Below are 12,896 nucleotides of genomic sequence, written 5' to 3' on the forward strand. Positions count from 1 at the left end.
AAGTATGCTGCAAATACTTTTTATTAAACCTCTTCAAAGCCAATAATGCTTGTCTGGGCACTTTTGCAATTACAGAAGTGACAACGCTTTGGCTTAAGAATTTAACAGGTCTGAAACAGGTTATTAAAACATAAAATGAAGCAGAGAAATCCAACAGATTTACCAGGGGAACATTTTGATAGTTACCTTGGGTCAACTTGGGACAAAAGAAGGAAACTACCCTATTTTTTTCCCATTAAAGTACAAGTCCATGTGCACTGTAAGTCCTTGGGGTGTATGTCATCAGGTGAGGCTGAAGTCGCACATTCTGCAAGAGCGATGGAACAAAAATTAAAGGTTTGGAAAGAGAAAATAAGAGTAAGCTCGCCAGGAAAAACATAATATGCGCTAAGGTTATTTACCTTGAGCCAATGCTCTGCCTCACTTCTTCGGCTGAGAATCTTTCTGGAAATTCAATAAGAAGAACGTTTAAGTTATTAATAGTATTACAAGGTGCTGGAAAACTGGTCAACTTACAATGATGGCGTGCAGTTGCTTGTGCTGGACAATCAGTTGATGGAGCTGATTCTCAAACTTCATCCTGTAGTTTCAACACTTTTAAGTTACGGTAGATGTACAGTAATAAATAATGGTGGATAATACTGATGGTTAATATGCACCGAAGCTTGCGCCGCATGAGCTTCAACTCCTGGATTTCATACCGGTACTGTGCCAGGAGTTCTTCGCTCTTCTTGTTCTGCTTGGCAAGCCTAAAATGGACGTCAGGTAGCGCAAAAATGTAAAAATACGACACATGCAAGCTTCACTGATTCACAAACTCTTGCTCAGAAAGTATTTTCAAAATATGCAGCTGGCAAAAGATGTACTTCTTACATACTACACACAATTTAAAAAGTCAATCTTCCAAATCATGTTCTGCTTAAAAGCTAACCAACCAATACAGAATCAATCAACTAGGAAAAAAACGTATTTTCCACAGAGGGAAGGCAACTTGGCGAGGGCCATAATAAATGACTACCATCTAGTGTGAAAGTAACACATGTTCATCTTAGAAAATTAATAATGTCTTCAGGACTTTTAGGTATGTCGTTCCTCCGGTTTGAATGTGAGAGATCACCTGACAGACTGGAGCTCAGATTCCTCGCACTGGAACTGCAACTTCTGTGACAATTCTTGAGGAAAAGAGGCCTTTTTATCACCAGACTGATTGACAGCTTCATAAACTAAGCGTGAATATGCAGTACCACTTTTTTGGTGATCGGTCCTCTCCAGTTGGTAGGCCTCTGTTTGCACTGAAACAACAACAGAGACTTTTTAATGTACTCTACTAAGACACGATCCCATTACAAATGCTGGCAGCAACAGACAGAGAACACTCCGAAGTAGAATTTTCAAATGGGCGTTTTTCTAAAGAAATTAAGACAAATATATGTAAAGTATCTCACATATAAGTGTAAGAAAAGTTCAGCGTGATATAAGTAAGAAGCTGTTGGAAATTATGGCGAGGGAACATGGAGGTGTTTGACTGTGCTATACTGCCCCCTAGTGGCATTTAGTAAAGCTCTGTGGCTTTTTATGTAGTTAGAATTCCATTACCGTGTCTGTCCTGGTTCCTGGTTATCATATCATTATTCATTTTTTCCGTCGTTGTCGTCACTACACCACCGTCTTAATGATAATTCCTACTACTTTTGCAAGGGAATTTCTGCTTTGAAGGTTCCACGTATGTAATGACAATATATGAGCTCCTTACGTGAAGCAAGCTCCTTCTGTAGAACCTGAATGAGTGATTTCCTCTCCATAATTTCCTCCACTAGGACTTTTTTGCCTTTAGGAACACATCCAACACAAACACATAACAAGTTAGGGAAACCAGGAAAAGCAGAAGTAAAATTAAAGACGGAACTTAATGTTCTTTAGCATTACTCGATGATCTCAAACAGGAAACTAACCTAAGAGACAATTAATAATATTATTTTCAACATCGATATAAATCAGAATGGCTCCTGCAAGGGTGTTGCAGTCCAAGCAGGAGAGAGATATTAATCATACCTCATAAACCTCCATTCATCATGTTCTGATACTCCATTGAAGGAGTAACAGGTAAGGATATACCTCACTGATAACAACATTTGCATCGCCAAATCGCAAACTTAATTTCGAGGTACAGCCAACTAACTCACGGTTTCACCTTCCTCTGTTAGCCGTCCCTCTTTAAAAGAGAGAGGGGTAAGTTCGTTATGGCTACGTACTGAAAATGTCGGACAACGAGTCACAACACGACGAGACATTTATTTCTGTACTGATTTCGAAGGTTAAACGTATAATATATGCTAAATTTTTGTATTGACGTCATAGCAAGCATGCGTTCTTATTGGCGCAAAACGATAAACGAAGCAAACTGAACTTTCTGGGGGGAACATTTTGACGCTAACATCAAATTTAAACCCTAAATAAGATAATAATGCACATACTTGTCACGTGTTGTGGCTAGCATGTTGTGTTAATAAATGCAGACGGTAAAACACACCGACGTAAAAAAAAAAAGCGGAAACGGAAATACAGGAGAGAGCAACTTCCGCTCAAATCAAATTAAAAACCAAAACGTAAAATAGAACGAAGTGTGAGAACTACGTACTATAAACGCCATGCAAACAAATTGCATCCTTCCTTCTTTGTTTTTGTTTTTTTTAAATAAAGAGTCGAGCGGAAATACTTATCCAAAGTATCAAACTGTGTCACTTTAGAGTCTATCCAAAAAAACACGATATTAAAAAAATTATAAAAATGTAACTGATTCTTTTTACTGCACTGAACGGACACTAACGTTTATTTTTGATAATATAATAGCCTCACATTAGCCAACATAAATAAATTAGGCCAGAAGATGTCACTACTGCTGAGTCTGAACTTTCCATTGGAGACCATCGTCCACATCGCATTAATACATAGTGCAAATAGGATCATTTTGATCAACATTTATTGTATAAATAATTACCAAACATGTCATTTAAAACAATGTGTTCAGAAATAAAAGGTTGACTACCTTGTTGCAGGCAAGCGAGTTTTAGCTTCAGTTGTTCAATGTTGGGCTCGTCTGTACCTCCACCTAGTGGATCAACAGTTTAGATAATTTAAGACGTTTATGTACTTGTGTATAAAATATTTGAACACAATTTAGATACGCTCGCCTGCTTTAGCGGTAATAATGTATTCCATGTTGAACCCTGTACAAGACAAGAAAATAAATGTTTAAAAGTATCGACTACTATCAGTTAATACAGTACCGGTAAAGCCATTATTTAATAATTATAAGCATACTGTAGATATTAGTCAGTTAAGCGCCACTTTTGACAATAAATACATTTTAGCTTTAGCTTAGCCACGAGCAACGGAGTGCAATATGGTCACATAGAGTGAGCTTGTCCAAATATCAATTACAACAACGTCACATTAGACTTAAATAAAGCACTCTAAATACACGAATGTTACACATTTAACAGCGTATATTACAATATATTTAAGCTAATGAAGCTAACTTAATGCTAGTAGCTGCAATTTTACCAACGCTAACAACTGATAACAACTAGCAGTCGCACTGCGTATTTTTCATGTTCTACCCAAGTAATAAAATAAGTAGTAGTCGACTCACCTGCGGAATCGCCCATGTATATGTCCACTGTCCAGGAAATTAACTGGTTTTTTTTTTTGCTGTAAATGCCTCGTTTAACGAGCTCGTATGATGTCCACTTCGTCCACTGGAAGTTTCAAGCAATTAGGCGCCAGAAACTTATATTACACTTCACCGGCGGGCATTTTACTAACACCCACCATCCATTTTACATGAGATGTTTCACGGTGGCAGCAGTGTTCAAGTGTGTAGCACATCTGCGTCACTGTTGAGTGGTTCTGGGTTTGAACCTCAGGCCTTAAGTTGTGGAATTTGTATGTTGATCGCTTTATTATTATAACTGTCAACAGGCCTGAGTATGAAAACTGTTTTGTCTAAATGTGCCCTGCGATTGAATGAATTGCAACCAGTCCAAGGTGTGCCCCACTTCTCTGCCAAAAGTAATCTTAGGTGAACTGAAAACTTGAAATTGTAAATACGGTTGTTTGCCTATATAGTGCCCTACGATCTGACCAGTCCAACGTGTGCCGCATTTCCCTGAGGCAAGTGTTAAAATAAAAACAACAGATGGCATTACATGTTCCACATGGTATGTTTTAATGTAAAGCCGACTACGTGAGGAGGAATGCATTTTCACCCAAACTGAATGCATTATATACAATGCAAACGAGTACCTGGCCTATACACAGCAAAGCACTTATATGTACATCTACACACTGCGTTAGATACAAACATCTTTGCCAAACAACAAACCCTCCCAAATACAAACTGCACTGTGCTGACGATGCACATGCGACAGGCCATGCAAGGGATGACAATAAAATTAAAGATAAATAATACAAACTACAGCGGGAGATTGCGGCGGTACCTTCAGTGTCACTTTGTTAAACCAGTGTTTATACTACATTTTCAGCTCTGAGTTCATAACTCAACTCAACTGTCATTTACATGAAGCTCAATAAATAAATAAGTTATCATGCATTTGTCTTGATTGCATGTGTAAATCCAGCGTATATCTACTTCATTAGTGGTCATTCCCGAAATAATCATATATATATATATATATATATATATAATAAAAAAAAGTGGAGCAGCATTACCAATACTTCGTATTAATGGAAAAATACAACACTAAAAAGAAAAACATTCACTCCACACTAATAACCAATTAGAAAAGAAGGGGGGGGGGGGGGGATAAACATGAAAAAGGCTTGCTTGTCATTTTTGTTTTTACAATGCTGCGCTACCGCGCAGGAAAGGTTTGAGCATAGGTGTCAGTGGCTCAGAGGGCAATTTTCACTTTTTGAGTTAAGTGAAAGCAATATAACATAATATATGAAAATACAATTTTTAAATACGACCAGAACATACAAAAGCAACAGCTTACAAAAGGAAAAAGTGGGACTTTCACAAGAAATAGCTGAAATGTTTCTAAAAAAAAAAAAAACACTCATGACTAGTGTTGATTTTTACGCAAACAAACATTACAGCTCATCATCTGGCGAGCGGCACGCTTTTTCAGCGGTACAAACTACCTCATTTGAAACGGCGTCACACCGTGAAAAAGGCCATTTGCGTTTTTTACAGATTAAAAGTTACTGTTGCACTTTTCTGCGTCGACAGATGCTGCACGTACTAAAAAGAAAAAAATTAAGCTGTGATATATTATTTTTGTATTTTAGTGTAGTTTTATTTTGTTTTTGATACTCCCATTTATTAGAAGAATTTTGTGCAGTTTTCAAGTTTTTCACATTTCAGTGGAAAGTGTGCAGTACTTTGTTTCTTTACTGTACCAACAGTGAGTATACACATCATTTTTTGGGGTGTTCCGTTACACCCCCTATGAAGAACAAATTGTTTCGACATTTGCTTCTCGCAACTTTAATCAAACAAAAGGCTCTAGGAATCAAAATGGCCCACGCATCCTTCTGTTTCGGACCCCCCTGCCTTAAAGCGACGTCCCCAAATGAGTGTAGGGTGGCGAGTATAGAGGTACGCGGAACTATTTACAGCCGGACTAACAAGCAAGAGATATTCACTTGTACCTACATAAATGGACGTTGGATGTTTTCCCGCTGTTGCCATGCAGTTAACAGTTAGGAGGATATTTCCATTTGTCCGTGCCAAACACCCACGGGACATAAAAGACGCGTCTCGTGCGCAGCCAAAACGGATGGCAACGGGTGGGGGTGAGGTCACCGGCGAGCCACCATTTTGTGTTAGTGGAATCGCGGGGAGTGTCACAAGCGGGAGGGAAACATTAGGGCGATACTGGCGAAAAACATTCAGTAAATTAAATAGCAGAATGAAGGAAGGGGGGGGGGGTGAAAAGACAACAAAAAAAGGAAGGCATCTCCCCCAGGCCCACATTCTCGCTCTTTGCTCATTCGCGGGAGCGTCCCACAATAGCCAGGATGTAGAGGAAAATGTTGATGATGTCCGTGTAGAGGTTGAGGGCGGCGAAGACGTACTCCTCGGGACTCAGAGACAGCTTCTTGTTGCCCAGGAGAAGCTGCGTGTCCACAGCTAGGAACTGAGACCGCAAAAAAAAAGAAAAAAAAGATGCATTAACAACTTCAAATAAGTATCCAAAACCTTTTTTTTTTTTTTTTTTATTCTCCCCCACAAAACTCACGCAGGTGAACAAGAGAGCACCCAGCGAGGCGTAGACGATGTGCAGGATCTTGTGGCGGATGAACATGCAGAGGATGCCGAAGAGGATGAGGACGATGAGGCACACGAACAGCACGCCTTGGCAGGAAGTGAAGTCGTACTTGCTCTGAAGGACGAAAAAAAAAATAAGGAGATTGAAAAAAACACAAATGTCAGTTCAAACATTACGAGTGACTTCATTCACTGAGAATCAAAGAGATTTAAGTCCTCGTAAATGAAAAAAATATCCACTAAAAGTTTTTGGTGGCTAGAATACGGTAAATCTCACTAGGTCACGTGGCGCTTTTCCACGCTGCAACAACGCGGCGCTCTAAAGTGGCGCAAAGTCAGATTAAAAAAACAAACAAACAAAACAAAACAAAACAAAAAAGTTCCCTCTTCTCATTTCGGCATTTCTCACTGTGACGTACACACTCATGGCCTACAACAAGGCGCTCTAAATCAAGTCATGTGGCGCCATTTAGAAACTGAAAATGGTGGTGTATAAAGTATTTAGAAACAAATCTCTGAATTCCCTTTGCAGTGTCATACTACACAATTTTGCTTCTTTTTTTTTGGCTTTGGCAGTGATCAAAAAGATTGTGATAAGAACAGAACTGAAAATTGAGACGACACAGTACAAAATGAGCGATGCTGTTAATTAATAGCTGAGTCACTTGACTCTAATTTAAAGCAATTAACATGTGCAACAGTGAGAGAAAAATGGTATGGTTCATAAATGTTTCATGGAGCACGATTAACATTAAAGTGGAAGTCATCCTTAAAAATTCCTTGACAATAATATGTTATATGTAACCTCACTAAACATAACATTCTGATTAATATTACATGTGTGCAATATGAGCAATTTTGCCACTTGCTGTCGACTGAAGATGACATCACTGTTGCTCAGGGCTCCGGCAACAACCAATCACAGCTCACCAGTTTTCTGAAGCTGCGCTGCGATTAGTTGTTACCAGACACCCGAGCAACATGACATGACATTCTGATTAATATTATATTTGTGGAATATAAGTTATAAAGCAAAATCCAGCCATTTTTATTCATCTCAGTGGGCGACCATTTTCAGATTTGCTGTCGACTGAAGATGACATCGCAGTTTCTCAGGGCAGGCTCAGGCAACGACCAATCACAGCTCAGCTGTTTTCTGAAGCTGAGCTATGATTGGTTGTCACACGAGCCCCGAATAACTGTGATGTCATCTTCAGTCGACAGCAAGTGGCAAAATGGCCGCCCACTGAGATGGATCAAAACGGCTGGATTTTGCTGCTTAACTCATATTCCACTCCCGCGATATGAACCAGAATACCATATTTAGACTAGTGGGGATGCAATGCTGTGTCCAGTGAGTGACCCGCGCGTAACGATCATCCTCATTTGTGTTGTCTTGACCTGCAGTGAGAAGAGGACCACGGTGAAGCAAACCACAGCGGTGATCCCCACGGCCATGATGACGGTGTCCGTGTCGTAGAAGCTGGCGATCATGCCCACCATGTAGGACAGGCTCAGAGTAAGAATGGCCTGGTGGAGGGAGGGAGGGAGGGAGGGAGGGAGGGAGGGGGCGTGTAAATTAAGTACTTGTGAATATTTGGCACCATTCTTTTCCTTTTGTTTTTTTTGTTGTTGTTTTTTTTTTTGTCTTTACCAGCGCCACCAAGTTCCAGGGGTGCTTGCGTCGGAACTCCCCGCAGCAGCTCAGCACGATGAGGGACACCAGGAAGACCACGTAGGAGATGTAGTACGTCCACGGGTTAAGGCGCACGAACACTTTGGCCTCGTCGACGAAGGTGAAGATGGCCACGAAGGAGGAGGTGACCAGCAGCTGCACGGTGAGGACCATGAATACCTGGAGGAGGAGGAGGAAGAGGAGGAGGAGACCCTCTGGTTATTTGTCGCTATGGTGCCACAAGATGGCGCTAAAGCCCTGGATAACAGGCAAGCTGTTGTAAGTTTGCTAACGCAGGAAATTACTTTTCTGATGAAGGCCTGTCGGATGCTCTTGTCCTCAAAGCCCGAGTTGGTGAACTCCTCGTTGTCGTAGTATGTTGGGGGCACGTCGCCATGGTAACCGGGGCTGTCACCAGGTGCTGGGAAAACAAACGTTCATCAACATGAAGCTATCCAAAATTGAAAATATTCTTTCCTTGGCTTGTTGACTCACCAGAGGGGTCCCCGGGAAAGCCCGGTTGCCCGGGTCCTTGCTGGTAGGGCCCCTGAGGGTAGGGGCCTTGGGGGTAGGGCCCCTGCGGGTAGGGCATCTGAGGGTAAGGCATCTGCGGGTACGGACCGGGGCAGAAGCCCGCCTGAGGGAAGCCAGGCTGGCCGTAGCCGGCGGCTGGCGGATACGGGCCCCCGGGGGCCTGGTTGTAGTTGGGCGGCGGCATGCCAAACCCCTGCTGCGGGGGTCCGTAGACGTTGTTGTGGAGTGGGTTGGACTCCCCCATAATGGGGTAGCCACTCTTGTCCTGGGACATGTTGTCGTGGGCGGCTCAGGAACAAGCTAGGAAAATTAGAGCGCAGAAAAACATTTCACGTTTCGTTCCTAAATGTCCACTTTTCTTTTCTTTTTTTAAAACAGTTTTTGTGCTACCAGGTCATGAAATTTTTACCACAAAAAAAAAAAGCTAATTTAGCATCATCTATGAGTCCCATCTTACTTTTTGAGAAATGGCCAAAATGAGTCTAAAATGGCCTTTTTAAAACCGCGTGTGCAGTAAAAAGTTACAAGATTTTCCTCATCATGGTAGTACAAGCTAATTAGCCAGCTCAGCACACACGCGCAAGTGCACGCTAGTCTTGGTTACCATGGAGCGAGGTGCACTGCCTTGGCAACCAAATGTATTATTAATCTAATTTGGCTCCGGATGAGACCCGACTTTGAGACTATTAAAGCTGCCGGCAACAGGCCTGCTTGGGTGCAAAGAAATCATTGTGATATAGCAAACTGGACTGGCAAATTGATCAAATCCAGTTTCTTTCTTTCTTTCTTTTTTTTTTTTTTTTTAAAGTAAAGCCTCTTCTTTCACAACACATCCTACCAAAAAATAAATAAATCATGTGATGATCATCCTTATGATGATCATCAGTGGAACAAAACTCGGGGACAGGACGAACCCACACTTAACAGATTACAACCATTAAGACAACAAGATTGTGCACAGAGGCAGAAGGGACGTTCCGCTTACACAACTGTGCCAGGTCATCTGCGTAACCAGCAGATGTAGCCAAATCATGTGACAAAATATGTCATCTCCTCAAAGTCCAACATCCCAAAATGTTAGATCACAATGACTTAAGGGGAAGGATACTTTTTTTTTTTTTTTTGCGCAGCTTTACAGCCAACACGTACATTTCCAATCCTCTTAATGGAGACGCTCTGCCAATGTGGATCAAGTCCTTTGTGGCAGGCGGGGGGTTGGAATTGAGTTAAACAAGGGGGGGTTGGGGGAGGGAGGGATCGGGTGGAGTTAAACACAATTAGTCCAGCACAATGCCCTAACGAATGCCTAGCAACATGTTATGTGCATGCCTGAGCAACACTGGCTAGAGTGGTAATTGAAAAATATATAAAAATAAAAGGCCAGTCTGCCATTTTAACTCATTCACTGCCATTGACGGTTATAGACGTCAAATATTCATTTGAACTATTTCTATTAAATTTAAAAAAAAATCCACTTTTGTTAACAAGAGTATGAAAACCTAATTTTTTTTGTACATTTAGAACAGATATAAAATTTGTGATTAATCGAGTTAACTCGTGAAGTCATGCAATTAATTACGATTAAAATATTTCATCGCCTGACGCTCCTCATTTTGAATCACCTTTTCTTTTCTTTTTAATCGCGTCAGGCGATTAAAATTTCTTATTGTAATTAATCGCATTACTTCGATAGTTAACTCATGATTAATCATAAATTTTCTATCTGTTCTAAATGTACAATAAAAAAAAACATGTGTAGGTTTTCATACTCTTGTTAACAAGAGTGGAAAAAATGTTAAACTAATAGAAATAGTTCAAATGATTTTTTTACGTCAATAGCCGTCAATGGCAGTGAATGAGTTAATGACATAAAAACTCTCATTTTTAATTTATGTCACATGATGCAAAGGATTACAAGCATCAATAGGTGCTGCTGTTTTGGCTTGCAACAGGACAGGAGTTAACGCAGCGTCCACGAGTGACAGTTGCTAAACTTGTTTTTCAAGGGAGGTATTTTTAGGTCTGTTTCCAATCCACAGTGCTATAAATAATAAACATTAAGACATAACTGACTCTCGTGGACACATGCTAGTCGGTGGTCACATGGCGGTTCGCTAATCGCACTCGTTGCGGAAAAAGCGAACGCTGAACTGTCTTTGAGTACCGTAGCGTGGCGTGGCTGGTGTCACAAGGGACATCAACCGTGTGTGGCAGGCAACTAATGCAGCAACGTGTCAGGCTGCCGTCAATCAGACATGCCGCATCAGCAGCATCCCTGCCGGCGATGTCCGAGGCGCTGACGCCTGGCCTTGTGACCGGCGGATATGTTTACAGTCAAAACTCTTTATTTTTCCTTTCTCAATTTGGTCATCGACAACCCACAATTCAATCGTAACTCTTTTGTTAAAGTTTTGAGCGTTAAAAAGTCGATTTCCACTGGATGACTTTATTGGAAATTAATCTAATACAGATTACAGAGAAAATATCTGTATTTAGCCAAAGCTCAAATCGTTGGGATATGATAAGACTGATGAATTATTTACAGTCATGGTCAATCATTTCAACAAAACATTTTCACCACAGTGGCCTAATTTGTACACTGACAATCGTAACCTCCCTGTTAATGTTTAAACTCAAGAACAGCAATAATGTCCCAAATAAGTGGGGGGTGCAGCGTATCCCGATCGACGTCATTAATTGAACTTGAACATATGTGGAGAGAACCAAGAAGTTAGGTTAACAGAAGAATTGTCTGACGAGCAGGCAACCAGTCAGTCCAGGATGCCCCGCACCTCTTGTCCAAAGTCGGTTGGGATGGGCTCCAGGCTCGCAAACCCGAGACTGCAATGAGGACAAGCTTGCTGATTACAGCACAACTGGAAAACTGCTTATAACATCTTTTCAAACTCAGGTTATATATGGATCAATTTGACTGGCAACAAAACAAAAGCATAACATTCATGACACACTAAACTGAAGGATGCTTGATGTTGGTCCAATGTTTTATTTAGCCCCAATGATTAACAAAATCCACAATTCTGCACTCATGCAAACTACAAAGTAATGACCACATAGCAGCCTTTTTCTGCAAATGTAAAAATAATAACCACTGTACGTTTTTTTTTTTTAACATAACAATAAAGACGTGAATTTCGATGCAAATAGATCAAAATAAGTCCCATTGAAATGTTTTTGAATGAAGTAAGTAGCGCCAAGGTGGCGTTCTGCGTCATCCGGAGAAAGCGAAACACAAACATCTAAACATGGAGCACCCGCAGCGGGCAAACCTCCAACAACTCCGAGGCCTCACCTGGGCAGACGAATGCGACACACTCAAAACCTTAACGCTCAAATTAAACATGCAACCGTATGGAAAGAAATGGCGACCACTGAGTGGTAATGGATCGTGATGAGCGGTTATCCGGGCGATCGCCGTTATCTCGCGCTGATGACGATGCTTTCCAGTAACCTCACACCGCGTGAACGTTTTCGAGCATTAAAATATAAGGCTTTTAGCTCAACTCTCAACCCGACAAATTACGTTGTTTATTTCTGCTTGTGCGACGCTTAAACGTCAACAAGGCGAGATGTTACTTGCTAAGCTAGCTGGCACCCGTCAACAAAAAACCGCTATTACGGCTGAAAGGTGAACAACTCGCAGCCAAATAGTGCGACTTACCGTCTGTTTCTTTTATTTTTGTTCTTATGTCCTTCTGGAACGTTCGCTGGAGGTTGTGCGGTGATTTTATGTATGTATTTTTTTTTTTAAAAATTCCGTTAATGTCGCGGCGGCGGATCCTCCAACGGTCAAAGTGGGCCAGTCGATTACGTCACCGCTCGACGTGGTCACGTGACAACGTATGCCGGAGTGACGTTCCTAGTCATGTGGTTTGCCGTTATCTCAACCCAAATGTCAGTTTTGTTTTGTTTATAAGGCACATGACAAAAACGACTGCGTATCTATTTGCCCACCTTTCAGAATTTCTACTTAGAGCTAGAATGTTCTTGGTTATGTGATTATCTCAACTCCAGCTGATGTAATGTTTTTTTTTTTTTGAATTTTTTAAATGGGTAAAAACAAAGGCAAAAGCAGGTAACTAATATCGTGGTTAATCTCCCCCCCCCCCCCCCACCACACACACACACACACACACACTGGAAATACAAATACACGTAAATGTCATCATAAAACTTTTATTAACAGCACAGATGACGTTCTTACTCATCCATGGAGGCCTCTTTGAGTTACCTATCCAGTTTGGTATTCTTACAGTCAATTGAGCAAAAAATTGGTCAGAAGTTGGCTTTACTTCTCAAGAAGGATTATTGATGAGAAATGGTCTTCGCTTCTCATGAAAGCAAATTGAGGTGGAATTGTCTTCTCTCCTCACA

The 12,896-nt window shown here is 41.1% G+C and overlaps 2 protein-coding genes and 1 non-coding gene across 8 annotated transcripts; all 3 read right to left on the reverse strand.

Annotated features, from left to right (window-relative positions):
- Nucleotides 1–3: 3 nt before the first annotated feature.
- Nucleotides 4–4,047, reverse strand: LOC147157728 (synaptonemal complex central element protein 1). 6 transcript variants are annotated; one of them, XM_086062115.1, is made up of 10 exons: nucleotides 3,653–4,047; nucleotides 3,192–3,227; nucleotides 3,047–3,109; nucleotides 1,754–1,828; nucleotides 1,245–1,292; nucleotides 1,118–1,172; nucleotides 702–749; nucleotides 517–580; nucleotides 402–444; nucleotides 4–307 (listed from the first exon to the last, which is right to left on the reverse strand). In XM_086062115.1, exons 1-9 carry the CDS (start codon nucleotides 3,666–3,668, stop codon nucleotides 421–423), a joined length of 429 nt encoding a protein of 142 aa, XP_085918241.1. In that variant the 5' UTR covers nucleotides 3,669–4,047; the 3' UTR covers nucleotides 4–307; nucleotides 402–420. The 6 variants fall into 6 exon arrangements, with proteins under 6 accessions (XP_085918241.1, XP_085918239.1, XP_085918242.1 ...); XM_086062113.1 differs by having other exon boundaries at nucleotides 660–749; nucleotides 3,653–3,952; XM_086062116.1 differs by lacking the exon at nucleotides 1,754–1,828 and having other exon boundaries at nucleotides 660–749; nucleotides 3,653–3,968.
- On the reverse strand, nucleotides 1,994–2,126 carry LOC147157729 (U8 small nucleolar RNA). Its single transcript, XR_015091488.1, has one exon. It is a non-coding gene; the product is annotated as a U8 small nucleolar RNA (small nucleolar RNA).
- Nucleotides 4,048–4,204: 157 nt separating the features above from the next.
- grinaa (glutamate receptor, ionotropic, N-methyl D-aspartate-associated protein 1a (glutamate binding)) lies at nucleotides 4,205–12,360 on the reverse strand. The gene is made up of 7 exons (XM_086062112.1): nucleotides 12,184–12,360; nucleotides 8,466–8,804; nucleotides 8,276–8,391; nucleotides 7,950–8,150; nucleotides 7,697–7,825; nucleotides 6,267–6,410; nucleotides 4,205–6,164 (listed from the first exon to the last, which is right to left on the reverse strand). Exons 2-7 carry the CDS (start codon nucleotides 8,776–8,778, stop codon nucleotides 6,015–6,017), a joined length of 1,053 nt encoding a protein of 350 aa, XP_085918238.1. The 5' UTR covers nucleotides 8,779–8,804; nucleotides 12,184–12,360; the 3' UTR covers nucleotides 4,205–6,014.
- Between the last annotated feature and the right edge of the window lie 536 nt (nucleotides 12,361–12,896).

Source organism: Leptonotus elevatus, chromosome 19 (genome assembly GCF_054856555.1).
Source record: "Leptonotus elevatus isolate MCC_2025b chromosome 19, RoL_Lele_1.0, whole genome shotgun sequence".
In the NCBI taxonomy this organism is placed as follows: Eukaryota; Metazoa; Chordata; class Actinopteri; order Syngnathiformes; family Syngnathidae; genus Leptonotus; species Leptonotus elevatus.

Excerpts from the sequence above, each read along its gene's own strand:
- grinaa (XM_086062112.1), bottom strand. The coding sequence starts at position 8,778 with ATGTCCCAGGACAAGAGTGGCTACCCCATTATGGGGGAGTCCAACCCA. Across the intron at positions 8,392-8,465 it reads CTTTCCCGGGGACCCCTCTG|CACCTGGTGACAGCCCCGGT; the intron begins GTGAGTCAACAA and ends TTGTTTTCCCAG. Across the intron at positions 6,165-6,266 it reads GTGCTCTCTTGTTCACCTGC|TTCCTAGCTGTGGACACGCA; the intron begins GTGAGTTTTGTG and ends TTGCGGTCTCAG.
- LOC147157728 (XM_086062113.1), bottom strand. Across the intron at positions 1,293-1,753 it reads ACAGAAGGAGCTTGCTTCAC|TGCAAACAGAGGCCTACCAA; the intron begins GTAAGGAGCTCA and ends TTGTTGTTTCAG. Across the intron at positions 581-659 it reads CTCATGCGGCGCAAGCTTCG|GATGAAGTTTGAGAATCAGC; the intron begins GTGCATATTAAC and ends TTGAAACTACAG.